This window comes from Lutjanus erythropterus, chromosome 9 (genome assembly GCF_056507025.1).
Source record: "Lutjanus erythropterus isolate fLutEry1 chromosome 9, fLutEry1.hap2, whole genome shotgun sequence".
NCBI lineage: Eukaryota > Metazoa > Chordata > Actinopteri > Lutjaniformes > Lutjanidae > Lutjanus > Lutjanus erythropterus.
In genome coordinates this window covers 41,250,728-41,268,177 of record NC_139325.1, presented here as the reverse complement: position 1 = coordinate 41,268,177, position 17,450 = coordinate 41,250,728, and the positions used below count along the sequence as shown (strand labels likewise).

General features: G+C 41.7%; 1 protein-coding gene across 8 annotated transcripts in view; it reads right to left on the bottom strand.

Annotated features, from left to right (window-relative positions):
• The window catches only part of satb1b (SATB homeobox 1b), a 79,142-nt gene that overhangs the window by 56,566 nt on the left and 5,126 nt on the right, over window positions 1-17,450 (bottom strand). For 7 of the 8 annotated variants that reach the window (XM_084727631.1, XM_084727635.1, XM_084727627.1 and 4 more), the window contains exons 2-3: window positions 5,471-5,712; window positions 693-869 (exon numbers count right to left, since the gene is read on the bottom strand). In XM_084727631.1, coding sequence (XP_084583757.1) covers window positions 693-869; window positions 5,471-5,687 — 394 coding nt within the window. In that variant the 5' untranslated portion in view covers window positions 5,688-5,712. Of the gene's footprint in view, window positions 1-692; window positions 870-5,470; window positions 5,713-7,403; window positions 8,902-17,450 lie in introns of those variants that run through there. The other variant, XM_084727628.1, reaches the window with a different exon arrangement.

The following is a 17,450-nucleotide window of genomic DNA, read 5'->3' as shown; positions in this document are numbered from 1 at the left end:
TTATGGGAAAGGTGGACTAGGATGTGTGTGTTTGTGTGTCTGTGTGTGTGTGTGTGTGTAAGTGTGATGGACAGGCTATAATAAAAGAGCATGCTAAGAGGCACCTTGAAACAGCCACCCTCGGCCTGCGTGTGCTCAAGTGCAATTAGCAGACCCTTTCCTCCACCTGCCCCTCCCACCCACTGAGTCACAGAGCGTACGTGTGTATAAATATATACAGTATGAGTGTGTATGTGTGTGTGCTACTGTCTTATAGGCACAGTATGTGAATGTGGATCTAAAATTTTTGAGTGCATTTAGACTTAGCGTGAAGGAGCATACAGCTGTGTGGGAATTTGCATGTGTGTGCGTGCGTGTGTGTGTGTGTGTGTGTGTGTGTGTGCGTGTGTGTGTGTGTGTGTGTGTGTGTGTGTGTGTGACCCCTGAGAGACTTGAGCATCTCCTGTCTGGGATCAGTGTCAGGATGTGTTACTGTGGCTTCAGATCAGCTGGCGGTAGGCTATTATGGTCACAGAGTGTGTGTGCAGCCTGTGTGTGTGAGGCATAAAGAGTGTGCAGAAGTAACAGCGTGTCAGAAAGCGCTGTGGAGAAGACGTTAATGAGCATTAGAGAGATAGAGCAAGAAAAGTGGCAGAACTGAGAGGAAAATGAAGAGCTGATGATGTGAGTCAACGAGTGACACAGGCGGTTACCTTTGGCCTGGGCCGCGGAGCTGTGGGAGTAGCCCAGTGACAGCAGCGCCATCTCGATGAGCTGGTTGAAGAGCATGTCCTTGCGCACCAGGACGAACTCGGCATGCTCCTCCTTGCTGTCAAAATCCATGGGATTCTCGTAGTGCTCCACCACGCAGAACACAGGCAGCATGTTGCCTGAGGACACAGAGGAAAAATAAGACAGGTTCACATTTCTTCACACCCTAACCCAAACTTTGACCTTCAGTATTACGTGTGTTTGCAAAGGGACAAGATTAATATTTAGCACTGATGATTAAGTTACACTGAGGGAGAGTGCAGGCCCTTCCACACTGACGGTGTAACCATCCTGACAACCGCTTACCTACAAGAGCGTTTTTAAAAGCTGACACTGCATTCCATGGCTGCCATGACAGGCAGGTGCTTCAGTGTGCGTCATAGCATTGGTATAATAATTTACAATTACAATAAACAATTTCATTTAGCAGACGCTTTTATCCAAAGCAACATACATACAAAACAGGCAAGGATCTAGTCAGGAAAGAACACAAGTAAGCGCCATGAAGCAAAGTTCAAGTCTGACATGATGTAGGTGGCTACATGCAGTGCAAGCAGCAATGCAAAGAGTGCATATTATGCTTTGGCTTGTTTTCTTTGTTTTTATGGATATCTTGTACAGTCAATCAAGTGAAAATGTGTTCATGAAAGAGCTGGTTCTTCAGCCTTTTTTTAAAGACTGAGAGGGACTCAAACAGAGTCAGAAAGCTCTTTCCACCAGCAGGGAGCCACACAATGGAGGAGTCTAGCTAGCGACCTTAGGCTCGTGGTATAACCAACCCAAAAGTCCAGAGCATGTATCCTCGCATGCGAATCTCTGTATATGTTTGCTTCTTTCTGACCCGTGATGCCCACCCTTTCTATTTGACTGGAAAATGCCAGTTACCGCCGTTAAGCGTCCAACACGGTGTACTCTGGGAGCGGCCGAGCAAAATCTGAGCATGTTCACGTGGGCGGCAACTAAGGTTGGCAAAGATATTGAAGTATCAATATATTTTTTAAGTTTAAGTGCTCATTCAAGATTTCAGTTTAGTTTAGTCTTTACTGTCCTGCCTGAAATTTGGCCTGCAGCAAAACCAGACAGTGTCCATTATAAAAAAAAAAAAGAACAAAATAAAATCTATTTTCTGTGCCTAGAACTTTTATAATTTTTGCTGTGGTGTTGGAAGAGGTGTTTTTTATTTTAGTATTGCATCAAAGTTTAAAACTCTGATATCATGACATCTCTAGTGGCAACCGCAGTGATGAAAACCCCTTTTCCTCTGCTGCCTTCTCCTCACTGAAATGACTGGAGACAGAGTGTTAACCCACAGCAGCGTGAAAAGGCCCTGAGTGAATAAATTGCTGCTGAGTGGAAGTTCTGGACAGATATTAACTTAAGGATGAGTTTTGACCACAAAGACATTTTTCATCTTTTATAGGGCATTTCCTATCTAAACCCTGACCTCTTTGTCTCAATGCCAAACTCTCACATCATCAAGAGGAATCAAACTTTCCTTATGATCACAATAACCCGAACAATTTCAGAGACTGGATTTGTTCTATTTCTTTTTTGATTTAGAAATGCCCTTTTGTCAAGTAATTTCCGTGATCTTCCTCCTGAGGTTTTCAAAGATGTTTTTTCCATCTGTAATCCCATTTCAAGAAGCTTCTTTCTTTAATCAACTGTTGGAGAATTCCTTCCTACGGTCTTAAGTTCATCTTCTAGGTTTTAAGATAATGACAATAATATAACAGAGATGCTCCACAATCGGTTGGATAAGTTTAATAAGAAAATCCATATAATGCCGCAACTGATTCTTTTCATTATCGATAAATCTGTTGATAATTTCCTCAATTAATCGATTCGCTTTTTTGGCCCATAAAAGAAGAAAACTAGAAAATGTTGATCACTGTTTCTAAAAGCCCACGTGGCATACTCTTGCTTTCAAAGATATTCAGTTTACTGTCAATAGAGAACAAAAGAAATCAGAAAAAATGACTTAAAATAATGAAGTAATCAACTAATCGATTAGTTGCAGCTGTAAATATATATAGAAAGAATTATCACTTTATTATTGCCAGCCACAAAAATCCTTCTGCTCATATGTCTCCTCCTTTTGGCACAATAAACTTTTTATTCACTATCAAGGATCTGGGCTCACATTAGCCTTTCCTTCTGCCTGCCAACCCAAAATCATCTTCCCATGATGCAGCGCTCCAAATCCCGAGCCACCTCTGTGCCCTGAGGTTTACTAGTCTGTGTCAACAGTGGCTCTGCTTTTAGGTGGAATGAGCAATCCTTGTCCAAAGACTGCCAAATGTTCAAGGGACCCACTGTGCAAATATCACCCAATATGCCATTTTTTTCTGAAATAACATACCTGAAATTTAAGAAAGTTTAAGGGCAGGAGACAACTTGGCCTTCTGGAGTCTCAGTCTGAATGAAATCAACAGAATTTTCCCAAAGTGTTGATGAAGAAAGTATCTACAGTTGTACACTGTTTATGAGGTGCCCTGATGCCCTACTTTCTAAGTATGTCTCCACTGTACTGTCACCTGAACAAATTTTCATACATTTATTGTCCCTGCCGATTAAAATGATTCACATTCTAATATTTTCCGATCCCAGGCATTCCAGAAGATGCACACAGCTCTGGCAAAACAATCAATAAGCCGACAGATGCCAGGGAATGTGCTGAAAGAGCTGCTTTTCTCCTCCCCTGATTTTAATAGATAAAGATCTAACAATAAAGACTGCTGTGTAGGTTCATTTGGGGGATCAATACTGGCTTTGTTTCCAGGGAGCCCAGAGAGGGCTGCGGTAAATATTGTTTCGGGCTCGGACACAATGCCCACTGTGGGCCCTCTGCGAAGCCTCCGCCGCGGACTGCCCGCCTCCCTCGGCTGCTTCACCCTTTACCCAGGAAGAAACAAAAAAAAAAACGGGGAAAAAAAAGCAATGAGAGGGAAGGGGAGAGGAGGGGAGGGCAACGAGGAGGCTTGGAGCAACAAACGTCGTAGGAGGCCAAGAGAAGCAGAGATGATGAAGGTGAAAAATTAGGCTCTCTCTGCTGGAGTGCGACATGTAGATTAAAGGAGCAAATAAGAGAAACGGCCCATCCGAGGACACTCACATAGCCACATTCCAAGAGTTCCTGAGTCCCTCTTGCCCAAAGAAAACCGAACCAGCCAAACAAACAAACAGACGAGCCCTAGCTGCCAAGTGCTATTACAACTCCAAACCTGCAGGTTTTCAAACTCATTTCCCACCCACTAAAAAATAAAAAAAAACATAATCATAAAAAGGTTCATGTTTTGGATAGCTACGCCCGCCGTGTTTTTCACGAGACGACACCAGTTATATTAAAAAGCTATGTCATAATCTCAAAGTAAAGGCTCCCTTTAAACAGGAATGGCTCTTAAAGGACTGAAACTTTCCCTTAATAAACAAATATCAGAGCAGGAGGGCTGCGGCTGGAGAGAGGAGCCGTGACACAGCGCTATGCAGCACGACACAGGAATAATTCTCACAGAGCTCTTCTATTAGCTATTGTCTGGGCAAATAAGTGGGAGTGTGTGCCGTGTGTGTGTGTGTGTGTGTGTGTGTGCGTGTGTGTGCTGAGATGACTAAAGATGCATTGTAAAAAGGTTTAAGAGTTTTGGAGAGCATGCGGGGGGTGGAGGTGGTGGGAGGAAGGTGGTGTGTATGAGTGTGTGGGAGGGGGGCTATTTAAACTGCATTTAAATAGCTTTCCTCTATTTACATGGTTTATTCTGCTCTTACTCATACACAAAGTTAGTCCAACTACATTTCAGAATCAGTTTTTGCAGACTAGGGCTGTAACTAACAAATAATACCTTTATTGATCGTTCTGTCAAATATTCAATATTATTTAGTGTATAAAGTGTCTGAAATTAAGGCTGAAATGAACAACTATTTTCACTGTTCATTATTTTCTCGATTAACAGCCTGTAAAATGTCAGAAAATTTAGCAAAATGTTTGTGCAATTTCCCAGAGCCACAAACAACGTATTTAAATCGCTTGATTTGTCCCACACACAAACTCTCCCACAGTTTTCTGTCACATAAGACAAAGAAAATCAGCAAATCTCACATTTTAGAAGCAAATGTTTGGAATTTTTGCTTGAAAAATGATTTGTTGGTTGTAGTGCTCAAAGTCCTAATTATTTTTATCATCGATTAATCTGTCGATCATTTTCTCAATTAACTGGTTAATAGTTCGGTCCAAAAAATGTCAGAAAAATGACAGCAAATTGCTGATCACTGTTTCCCAAAGCACAAGGTGACATCTTCAAAAGTGACTACAATTCAAAGATACTCAGTTTATTGTCTGTCAAGGACTGACTAGAAAATGTTTAAATTCGAGAGGCTAAAATCTAAGACATTTTTTTCTTCAAAGATTAATTTAATACTTATTGATTAACTCACTAATTGTTGCAGCTCTTTGATGGTTAATTTCCTGTTGATAAATTAATCAATGCATCCACTTATCACTTCACCTTTATCAGGAATAGTGAGAGATTCCTCAAGGAATTTTTGTCCAATAAACCGTCCAAACACCAAACATTTACAATCAAATGAAATATCATTAGAAAAATCAGTAAATCTGTTGAGATGCTGAAAGCAGCAGATTCTGATCATTTTTTGCTTACTGAATCACACACATTAAATCAAACTAATCACACACACACGCACACACACACTCTCTCCGTCTTACCTCTCTTGTGGCAGGTCTTCAGCAGGTGGCCGGTGGGTTTGTACGGGACCCCGGCTAGCTTGGCCCCGGTGCTGCCCAGCCTGGCCCGGCCCAGGGGGCTGCCGTTCTGCTCCAGCCGGGGCAGCTTGGCCGGCGGGGCCTTGGCCTCTGCCATGCTGTTGACCAGCTCAGAGTTCTCCTTGCCCAAACACGTCTCGCTGAGATGTTCATTCATCATTCTCAGCACCTCTGCTCACTATCACCTGGGGAGACAGACACAGGATGATTCAGCTGTCAGCGGAGATGTGTGTGTGGCATAAAAGAAGCAGCAGAAAGGTGATACGAGGCGAGCGATGAACACAAAATCTTTTGTGTTGATATCACTGACATGTGAAGAGGTGAAGGAACGTTTTTATAGAGCGAAAAAAAAAGTGCTTTAAGTAATTGAAACCTCTGAGAACAGACCCATTATGGCAATAACTGTCAATTCGCTTCAGTTATGTCGAATCGAGCCACGGTGACGTTTTCGTGCTGCTGTAATGTTCCCATTTTTCAACGCATGTATTATGTATGGGTGTCCCGCTAGAGATTCCCATGCGAGAGGGGGCAAACAAGCCCCGGTTTTAGTGCAAACACATTAATTTGCTGGGAGATTCCACTTGAATGAGTACAGTGCAGTTCAAGGAACAAGGTTCTGCTGCGGCGCACGCAGAGAGGGGAAACTAACGTAATTCGGTTTCTGAGTCACTTGGTGTGGCTTCACATTCATGACGCAGCTCGGGGGGAAAGGGAGGCGAAAGGCCGCAGCGTCATTTTGCTGTGACAGACACACACACATATATATATATTCGGTTACGTGACTTTACAGGTGTGAACTTTTATTTTTGGATTTTGCAAGTGCAGAGGAAGTTTACAACTTTGGGGTGGAGGAAAATTCAAATCAGAGAGATGCTGACTCATGAGGATAGATGCGAAAAGTTAAGAGAGAAAAGAAAAGAGAGAAGGACAGAGGACGGAAAGATGGCAGCTTCAACCACAGGTGCTGTAGTCCATAAACCGAGGCTGAAGCTTATAATTCGTATTCTTTGCACTCCTTGGGTAAACTTAGACGCTTAAAGAAAGGGATAGACACATGAGAAACACAGAAGATGGAAATATGGAGTCTATATGGCAGCTTTAACCGCAGGTGCTTTAGTGCATTTCCTGACATTGAAGCTGACAATTCGTACAATTTAACCTCCCTGGGTAAACTTGAAGATTTGAAGAAAAGAAAAGACACGGGAGAAATACGGAGGATGGAATTGTGGAGTCTCAATGGCAGTTTTAACCACAGGTGCTCTAGTGCACTGACTGAGGCTGAAGCTGACAATTCATATTATTTGAACTCCCTGGTTAAACTTGAAGATTTGAAGAAAAGACGAGGGAGAAACAGAGAGGATAGAAAGATGGAGTCTCAATGGCAGCTTTAACCACAGGTGCTCTAGTGCACTGACTGAGGCTGAAGCTGACAATTCATATTTTTTCAACTCTGTAAGTAAACTTTTTGGTCAATCATAACGTTAAGATGTGTTCATTGAAAAAACTGCAGTAGAAAAGTAATTAACGGTGAGTGTGCATGCAGGTTAATTCACTGTGCTGATGAACATGAACTGGAATGCTGTTGTCAAAAGAGTGAAAAGGGCAAAATCATCCACCCCCACGCAAAAAGATCATGAACTCCACCATTCATTACATGCAATGAGGCAACTAATTCCCCCACAAATAAGGGGGCCAAAGGAATCCAGACCCGGATACAGTCCGGATCCAGGTCAGGATTTTTAAATGACCTTAAAACACACACACACACACACACACACATAAAAAAAACAAAAAAAAAAACACAGGAGCAATAGTTCAAATGGACACATTAGCCCTAAAGGGAGGACAAGTTGAGAGAAAAATCTTCCAAACCAACCTGAAACGCAGCACTTCTTCAGCACTGAGGAGCATAGGCTATAACACCGCCTGGAAAAACGCGTCTTCTTCAAGTTTGGCCAGGATAGTAGTAGAAAAAAAAAAAAAGAAAAAGAAACCCCCCTCAAAACAACTCCTCTCTTGTCACCTCTCTCTACGTGTGCATGACAGCCCCCCTTCCCCAGAAAAAAAAAATCAGTGTTTATTAAAATTAAAGAGACGCTTTCTCCTGCTCTTCTTCGCGGAGGAGGACTGGTGGCAGGCGGTGCGAAAAAACAACAACCCGGGTCTGTGGGAGAGACGACGAGGTCGAGATGGACCGTGATAGGCGAACATTGGTAAGCGGTTATGTGTGTGTGTGTGTGTGTGTGTGTGAGTGAGTGAGTGTGTGTGTGGTGTCAGTGGAGCCCTAACGTCCAAATCGCTACATTCCGTCCAAATGGAGGGAAAAAACGGCAGCAGGAACCGTCAGAACGAGCGACATTTAGCTCAAAGTGAGCGGTTAGCCGCGTCCAACGGTTACAAGTGAAGTTCGCACCACAACATCCAAATCGCTACATCGGCAGGCGGACAGGCAGCGGTACAGTACAGTTAGCCGTCGCCTGTGTAACACCACAGCACCTCGGACACAGTTGTAATGATAATAACCGCCGCCGAGACCTAACAAACCCTCGCTTGTTCGTGTATGTTCACGGAGGGACTAGTTAACGTACACAAAAATAGCTTAACGGTCGGGTTTAGCTGCCGGGCTGAGACTGACTGAGAGGGAGAAATTAAATAATAACCGACAGTGTGAGGTTGCTATCGAGGCGATGTGGAGAGACGATATGCGGACAGTCGAAACAGGTTCGCAGAATAAAACAAGGAGAAGGGGGGGGGTCAAAAAGTGCGGTTTACTTTCCCGATGTCGAGCATAAATAAGGCTTGCTGTGGACGCATAATGAGATAGAGAGCTGCCACCGGCGATAGTAATAGTAGGAGGTGTCCTGTTGGTTGGGGATTGGCGTCCGGACGGAGCTCCTCTTTCTTTCTTTCTATCTCCCTCTCTGTCTCTCCCCCTCTCTCGCTCCGTCTCTCCCTCTCTGTCCCCATTAAATTATTAGTTGTATTGACTCATCACTCCCCCCCCACTCCTCTCCTCTCCTCGCTGCTGCTGCTGCCGCTGCTTGTGCTTTCCCTTTCTCCTCCTCATTTCAAATGGCGTGGTGGTAGAGGGGGTAAAAAAAAAAAAAGAAAAAAAAAATAGAAGATAGGAGGGGGATGTATGTGTGTGTGTGTGTGTGAGTGAGAGAGACAGTGTGTGCGCGTGTGAGTGCGTGAGGAAGAGAGAAATAATCCCCCCCTCCCTATTTACAGAAAAACAGATGATTCCTCCGCGTCTCAGGCCGAAAAAGTCCTGGCGGAGACAAATAAAGTGGAGAAAGTGGACAGGGAGAGAAACCACACACGCGCACACATAAACACACATGTATGCGCACACACACACACGCTCTCTCACACAAACACACACACACAACAGAGGAGAAGAACGGTGGTGCGATTTCCGGCTGTGCGCGCAGGAATTTTTAATCAGCTTGATTAGAGTGAGGCGGTCCTGCATTTATTACCGGGTACACACAGATGCTCACACGCACTCAGAAACGCACGCACACACGCACACACACTAGATACCTTAATTTATTATGTGTTTTTTATTTATTTGTGCCCAATAAATAGTTCTGATTTTACAAAATAGTTTAGATTCAGTTGGGAATAGTGTTGCAATTTTTCTGCATTTTCCTTAACTGATCGATTAATTGATTAATAATTAGTAACACACATTTTTCATTCATTTGTTCTTGCTTTCTTTTCTTTCTTTCTTTCTTATGTGCAATTATGAATTAATTAGTTCAATTCTTAATGACAATTAATCAATTAATAACTGATATATTAAAAAAAAAAAAAAGCATATAAAATAATATAATGTAAATAATCCAGTGCCTCTTAAACATCATTAACATTTCTTTCTTTCTTCTGGCTTTGTCTTCCTACCCCAAAGCCCCCACACACACCCACCTTCTCACTATCAATTAACTGTAATTGGACTTTTTGTACATTTCTGTACAGTTACGCTTCTCTCTCCACCTCCCCACACTCATATTTGGAGTGTAATTAAGTGTTATTTGCCAAAAAAAAGACATAAAACACACAATAAGCAAAGTTAAAGATGAATTTGACTGATAGCATTATATTTTTTTCAAGTCTTCTACAGATATTGTGATAATATTGCTATGGTGAAATTCTTTTGGCCGTGATAATCGTGCAGTGAAAATCTGATATTGTTAACGCCCCTTCAGTGATTTGATCTTAAATAGCAAAAGGGAAGGTGGAATATGTGATCTCCAGTCAGTGCTGGTTATTCAAAGATATACAAACAAACTACATAAAGTAAAGCTTGTATGTGTTTCCTAACACAAAAACTTGTTTAACTTGCTAAAAAATGAGGATTTTTGCATGTGCAATCAGACTACAAGTGTGATTCAAGTAGGGCTGCAACTAACGATTATTTTCATTGTTAATCTGTTGATTACTTTTTAAATTAAACGATTAGTTGTTTGGTCTATAAAATGTCAGAAAATGCTGAAAAATGTCAACCAGTGTTTCCCAAAGCCCAAGATGACGTCCCACAATGTCTTGTTTTGTCCACAATCAAAAGATTTTCAGTCTACTGTCACAGAGGAGTGAAAAAAACAGAAAATATTCACATTTAATAAGGTAATATAAGAGAATTTAGCCTTTTTTTCCTTAAGAAATTAATCAAACCGATTAATCGATTATGATTAATTTCATACTTGACAACTAATTGATTAATCCGTGCAGCTCTGGTCTAAAGGCTCTTTCTTCTCATAACAAGAATTTGTAATAGACACACATCTTATTATATATGCTATGAAATCATATCAGAAATCATGATTTATTAAGCCGTAAAAGTAGGTAAGATATTATTCAAAAGGGAAAACTATGACTTCCAGTTAATATTCATTCTTTGACACTGACTATAATATAAAAAGTAAATATTTATATATTTAAGTGTGTACTTATTTACATCTTGAACTCTTGGCAATAATGTGCACTCACTCACATTTACACTAATAAATATTTATGACAGCCTGAAGAGTGGGCTCTATTCTGCTGCACACTAAAGGTGGAGAGCTACGTCCCTGGTTGTAGCTTGGTGGTTTGTTAGGAAACAACTGCACTCAATGTCAAGTTTAGAGGAATTCTCTGGCTAATATTTAGTTACTGCATGGCAAATGAATACGTATATTCATGAATTATATAATCCTCACACAAAGAAAAATAATTGTATTTTCAAAAGGGTGTTTTTTTTCCCTTTTATTTAATATAATGGATGTCAGTGTGAGTTGAGGTATGCTAAAAAAAAGTAGTTTAATCTCTATATACTACAAATAAAAAGTGAATTTTGATGGGTTGTCACATATATACATCTATTTTCTTGATAGTAAAGAAGAAATGTAAAGTCTGATGAAATTTCCCTTTTCAGCATTCTGTTTTTGTGCTGTTATAACTCTGCTATTATCTCACAAACTTTACCTCCATGGCAGGTTATGTCAAACTAGATTATACCAAAATATTAGACAAGCTAATCTTTGTTGATATTGTCAACAAAACCCTGAACTGTCAAAGCGGAGGAAGAACTGAAAGGAGGAATGTTTAGAGGCTGGAGAGCGTCACAATCTCTGCAAACAATACCAAGCTGGAAGGTTTTCTCCAGTTGATGTGTGAGCTATTGTTATTATTTTGTAATTATTTCATGAACCTTTCCCTGCTGGCGGGCTTTGTTGCTCTGGAGCACACGGCAAAAATATCAGACAAGGTAATCTCTGTTGATATTGTCAATAAAGGCCTGATATGGTGTTTGTCCCTAACCTTAAGGTGGCCTAATAATATCTGTTTCACTTTGACTTTATGAGCAAAGCCCAGATTAATATCTGATGCACACACACACACACGCACACACACACACACACACACACACACACACACACACACACACACACACACACAGGTGACAATAAAGGCACCATTGCTGGCTGTTCATGTCTGGTCTAGATGTATTTGGCTCTCATTTAACCATTTTCGGATCCTATAAAGAGCCCGTGGCCATTGAGGCAAAGTTCACTGTGGAGACCACAGGGGTTTTTAGACACACATGAAATATATTTATACTCATATAACAGTATGCAGAGGAGCAAGTAATGAATTACAACTACTCAAATTACTGCAATTAAGTCATTTTTTGCAGTACTTGTACTTTTTCCAAGTCTGTAATTTTGCTAGTATGCATAACAATATGTAATCTACTTATTTACTTTTAAATATTCTAATTCATTACTGAGTTTGACAATTTGAATTGAAGCCCAAACCTTTCATCTACATTTTCTTGTAGCCAATAAGGATATCTGATCGCAAATGAGTCAACAAAACCCTTAAAAAAAAGCTCAGATTTGGAGACCAGGACAGCACAAGTTGGAAGAAATTTAGCCTGAAGATTTGGAGAAACCTTTCGATTGAATGCCTGCTATTGATAATTCATTTAAGGAACAGTTCGACCCCAAATCGAAAATGTTGTAGTGCTGTACTTGAGTGCTATTTATCAGTTGCTGAGGTTTAGAGATATAGGCCGTAGAGATGTCTACCTTCTCATGAACGTAATGGAACTAGATGGCACTCGGGATGTCGCCTTCCAGAAATCATGACCCTTTAACTTAAGATATTTAGGTGTTGTAAGTTGTTTCATGTAGGAACTACTTTCTTTCTACAGGAGAATCTACTGGAACTACTTACTTTCTCCTAGAAAGAAAGTACTACTTTCTAAGTCGTACTTAGAAAGAAAGTACGACCTTCTCCTAGAAAGAAAGTAGTTCCCACATGAAACTGCTCACAACAAGGTCTGTGAGTAACTGGGTCATGATTTCTTTATTTCCATTTTCCAAGAGAAGGCAGATATTTCTACGGAGGATGTCTCCAAACATCGGGAACTTACACTAAAACAAAATAGAGGGATAAATGGCATCACACATAAGAGGAAAAATATGTATTTTTGATTTTTGTGTGAACTATCCCTTTAAACATCAACAGTTAAAAAGTAACTGATACTCTGCATAGTTTTTGGTTTGTACTTTTGCATAAGTGTTTTTAAACACCAGTAGTTTTACTTGTAGTTGAGTAATAGCAAATATATAAAAGCAATATAACATTATACCAAAGAAGTTTTCATTAATTCGTCATTATGGTGACAGCAAACTTTTTCTAGCGAGAGAGTCATATAAGAACCAAGGTTTGACGATCTGATGCGACGGCCAGTATCCACATCAAACAAAAAATGAACGAGCATGTCTGTCCAGGTTGTGTAAGAACAAAAACAGGAAACCAACAGAAAACAGGAAGTGTGTACACCTATGACTGAGACAGAGCCAGAGGTTGCGAGCCGACCGTGGAGGTCAGGTGCATGTGAAATGCTACATAACACTGCATGCTTACTATTAAATCTTTGCAGGGCTCATAAACTCCCTCTGTGTGAGACCATAAATACAGTAATGGTACATCCTCTCACACAAAGCTGTTGTTTCATAAACAACGCAACACCGCAGACGTGAGCTCTTCAGCTTAGCTCGACAGAAACCACAGTCAGGTGAAAAGAACTCCACAGAACAAACGTTTAGAAAATCATTCAGAGTTACGGAAGCTCTGTTTTAGGGGGAAAGTCCTTTTTAAAAGAAATCTGGAACAAATCATAAACTAATCACGGAAGAAGTGATGGTGTGTAGTGTCACTGTGCAGTACAAACAGTAGAGTTACACCTCCCATTCAACCCCTCGTTGTGAAACCAAATCATTGTTCCACCCACCCATGTGAGGTCAAAAGTTTGCACATTTCAAAATACATTTGTGTCCGAAAAGGCTGCATTAGGAATTCACTGCAGAAGGCCAGCAGAGAAGCTTTTAACGGAAAAACACAATGTGAAACTCACCTTTCGAACCTGAGATGGAACAATGTCTTGCAATATTGACACCTAGTTAGCATGAGGTGTAAGTTTTGAGGGGGCGGCTGCATTTAAAAGGGTCCCACGCCTGTGGCTTTCAACAGGAAACAGAAGAGTTGTAGAAACTGCGAGTATAAGACCCCGACATGTTTGAATTCATGAGCACAGGCTGCTGCACAGATTCAGTGATCAATTCTTATCTTAACCATTCTCTGGGTTTCAGTGAGCTGCCAGCACTGTGTACTAAACACAGCTGCGGTGTGCAGTGTGGTTAAATGGCTCTGCTATGTGTCTGAATAAAGGACCCAAACTGTGGAGTAATTACTGTATTTTCAGAGATTCATTCCAACATGAGATATTATTCAGCTCCTGGAAAATGTGACAGAGATTTCCACAAAGTCACTGAGGACATGAAAGTAAAATTCACAAATGAATCATATTGAAGTCACTGTCTATCTTGAGCTCTTTGCTACATGATAGGTACATTAAAGACAATGAAAACTGTTATTTTTTATCATTTTTAGATAATAAATGGTGAATATCACTGAATAATTTGTCTCTCAAATGGATGTAAAGCATTTTAGAGCGGGTGAATGTGCAGTATACTGTTCGGGTTCATTGGTGTCACTGTGATCTGTAGTAACATGACTCGCACAGACAGTCTGCAGCCCCCCCACACCCCAAACCTTCGCCTCAGCAGATCACTTTGCATCACTTAGACCTGCGCGGCATCATCGCACAACATTCTGCATGTTTGCATGTTTTCCACGTTGACGTGTTTAACATGATGTTCACTGCAGCTCCCGTCTCTCTCTCTGTTTTTCTTTTTTTTTTTCCTTGGCCGCAGTTAGCAGCGTTCGGAAAACAGGAGCGACGGTGAAAGCGAGCCATTGTCGGCAAATGCTCTTTTCTATCTGGCATGACGCAAGCAGCCGCAGTCATTTCCACTGTGATTGTCGGGCACCATCAGAGAGCATCGATAACCCCTGCCAGGCCTTGGCACCGCCAACAGGTGCCGGCACTGCCAGCAAGGTTGGCACCGACGTGGCTGTGAAAACCCTCTGACATCCAGAAGGGCACAGATTTGCACTGAATGCACCACTGAATCAACACTGCTGATTATCAATTAACATATACCGTTTTGTATCACACAGAATAGAGGGAAAAAATGGGTTTTGAAACACAGAAAGCCTGTTTAAAAATACTAGCTGTGTGCTGTTATAATCACGTGCTGAATACAGATTTAGCCCTGTTCAAGGTGGGTTTTTACAAGCCTGTGTGGCTTTGTGTCGGGGAGATACAGTACGTGGTGCGCTCTGCATGTACACATGTGTAATTGTTCGGGCAAGATTTTGTGCCTGTTGGCTGCATTTGTAAAGAACACATGAAAAATGACACGAGAAACACGACAGACTGGATGCTAAATTGCAACAAAGACACCTCATATTTAAATGTCAGGAGTCATAGCATTACACCGCAGATACATTTCACCTGCTCTTTGTGTATTACCACAGGTACTGTATGTTTTCACTATAACACTCTTATCACATCTTTCACATCAGGCCTGCTGCTTTTTCAAGCACGTTTGCGTCTCAGAACGACTTAAATATTATGTCTATTTTTTCAAAAAGACTAATAATCAACACACAAAGGGGTGAAATATGAATAAGAAAACGCATCATTGTTGGCTCAACATCCAGAAGTGTCTTTATTTACTGTGTCAGACGAAGCCGGCGCCATCACTTACTGTACGTAGGTGTTGTGATGTCTTCATGCTCGCCACTCGTGATGCTTCTAATGGGCATTAATACGATTATTTGGATTACTAATACAAATTAGTCTGCGCATCCAGTCTGAGCGAACACAAACGGCACGGGGGTAAGCGCTGTCACTGGTTTGACTTTGAGCTCTTTCTGCAAGTGTCTCCCACAATAAAAACACACACACACATAAACATAATAGTATTATTAGAGGCTGCAGAGGATTTAATAATCTGTCGGGGAACGTGTCAAAACACGCCTGCATCAGTGTGGGCGCACAGATGAAACTCAATGAGACAAGATGTCATGTACAGTGAAAAAAGGAAAACGAGGGTGGTGTACAGTAGATGCCGTGCAAAACCAACAAGCAGTTAAATGAGTAGTTAGAATGAAATCAATGTCTTGTCTAAACAAAAGCACTGAAGAGATGCAGAAGCAGATAGTGTTTTATTTATTAATTTCTGATTTAATTTTTAATCATGAATTAATTTAGATAAAAGGGAAGATTCTGAGTTTCGGGACAAACAAATTTGCCAAAAGGTGTTACAGACTACTAAAATACTAAACTAAAATATCACATTTTCTACAGAAAACAGTACGGAAAGTGTAGAGGTTTGACATATATGGAGTGTATCATGTTGTCTGTTACACACCTTACTTCTCAGAAATGCAATCATTTGTTTGTGGCAATGTGCTTTACATTAAGTGAAAAGACGGCTGCGACAATCATAAAATTGCGTGTGCTGAAATAAGATAAATATGCACATAAAAAAAAAGTGCGCGGTTGCAAAAGACTTAGTGTGAAATATACAAAAATAGTCAGTCACTGATCTTTCTGCACAACTGTTGAACAAAACCAAGGTTCACTTCTGTATGGAGTTCAGGGTTTAAGTGGTTCATTAATGTTCCCTCATGAGACATCTGAGGACCATGAAACATTGCTTCATCAGTGGTTACGAGGTAAGCACAGATAGACTAAATATTCCTTTGTGAACGTGTCCTCCGAATCAGATTAGTTTCATGTTTTCCATTAGCCTCTCATACAGCGAGTGTGGCTTTCAATTACATGTGAAATAAGGTGATTTCTACATTTTCATATGTCCGCGCTCCGGTGTGGGAGGAGGGAGAAAAGAGAGGAAGAAAGAACAAGGGGGATGTAATGAACTGAGAGTCGACTCCTAAGTGCTTAATTGTTTTATAATCACATGAAGTCGACAGAAATAGAAGCGGAGCGGAGTGGTCTCCACCTCAGGTCTGCTGACAGGAAGGCCTAACGCCATTTGGCCTTGGTGGGTCTCTGCATCGCCATGGAAGACAAACATCAGGTTGTTTTTACTCCCCCTTGGTGATGTGTGAAAGACAACTACCGCTCCACTCACGCCCCATGTTCTCGACACCCACCCTTACGATTTGCGGTGTTCACTGTACACAATGCAACTCCTACGCAGATGCATGCCACACAGACACTTGTGCATCCGCTCAGTGGCGGCGGGCGTGCATTGGTGCAGTGTCGAACAAGGCTTCGCCCCCCCGGGGACCGCACCTCGGCATGAACTTTGACACTGCAGCCCACCTCAGGTTGACATCGGCCGTCATTATCGCCGAGCCAGGTCAGCTGAGGCCTGTGTCGGTCTCGCTTACAGGAATCTGCATTAAAGATTCAAAACCGCATCCCTCACGGGGCCCAAGGACCCTCCACCGCTGTTTATCACCCCCTCCCTCTTTCGCTCTCGTCGCCTTTATCAAATTATAAAACCAATTAGTCATAGAACAATCAACGGGCATCAGAGGCAGGGCTGGTTTTAAAGAAATGACTTTTCTGTCACCGCTCGCTGTACTCTGGTCACCACATGACCGAATAATTAAACTCTAATTTCTGCCTCGTGGATTGCAACAAATAAACAATTAATAGAGTTAGAAAGACAGGGGTGTTTGTGTGTAGGAGGGAGAAAGAGACACTGAACAGACTGAGGACAGACTGACGGGGTGAGAAAGGTTGCTGCGTCCTGCTGGGTTTTTTCCTGATCCAGGGGAGAGGCGGTGAAGGGCACGGTACCACGGCCTTGTGGGGAGTTCTTGGGAGTGTTAAGGAAATGAAGGCAGGTGACGGGATGGTGTTACTCGCCTCAGTGTGCGAGAAGCGAGATGAAAGGAGAGATGGGATGCGAGCGTGTGGGGAGAACGGCTCTTAATATCGAGGCTTAGGCAGAAGTATTGAATAAGAGGTGCAGACTTAAGGATG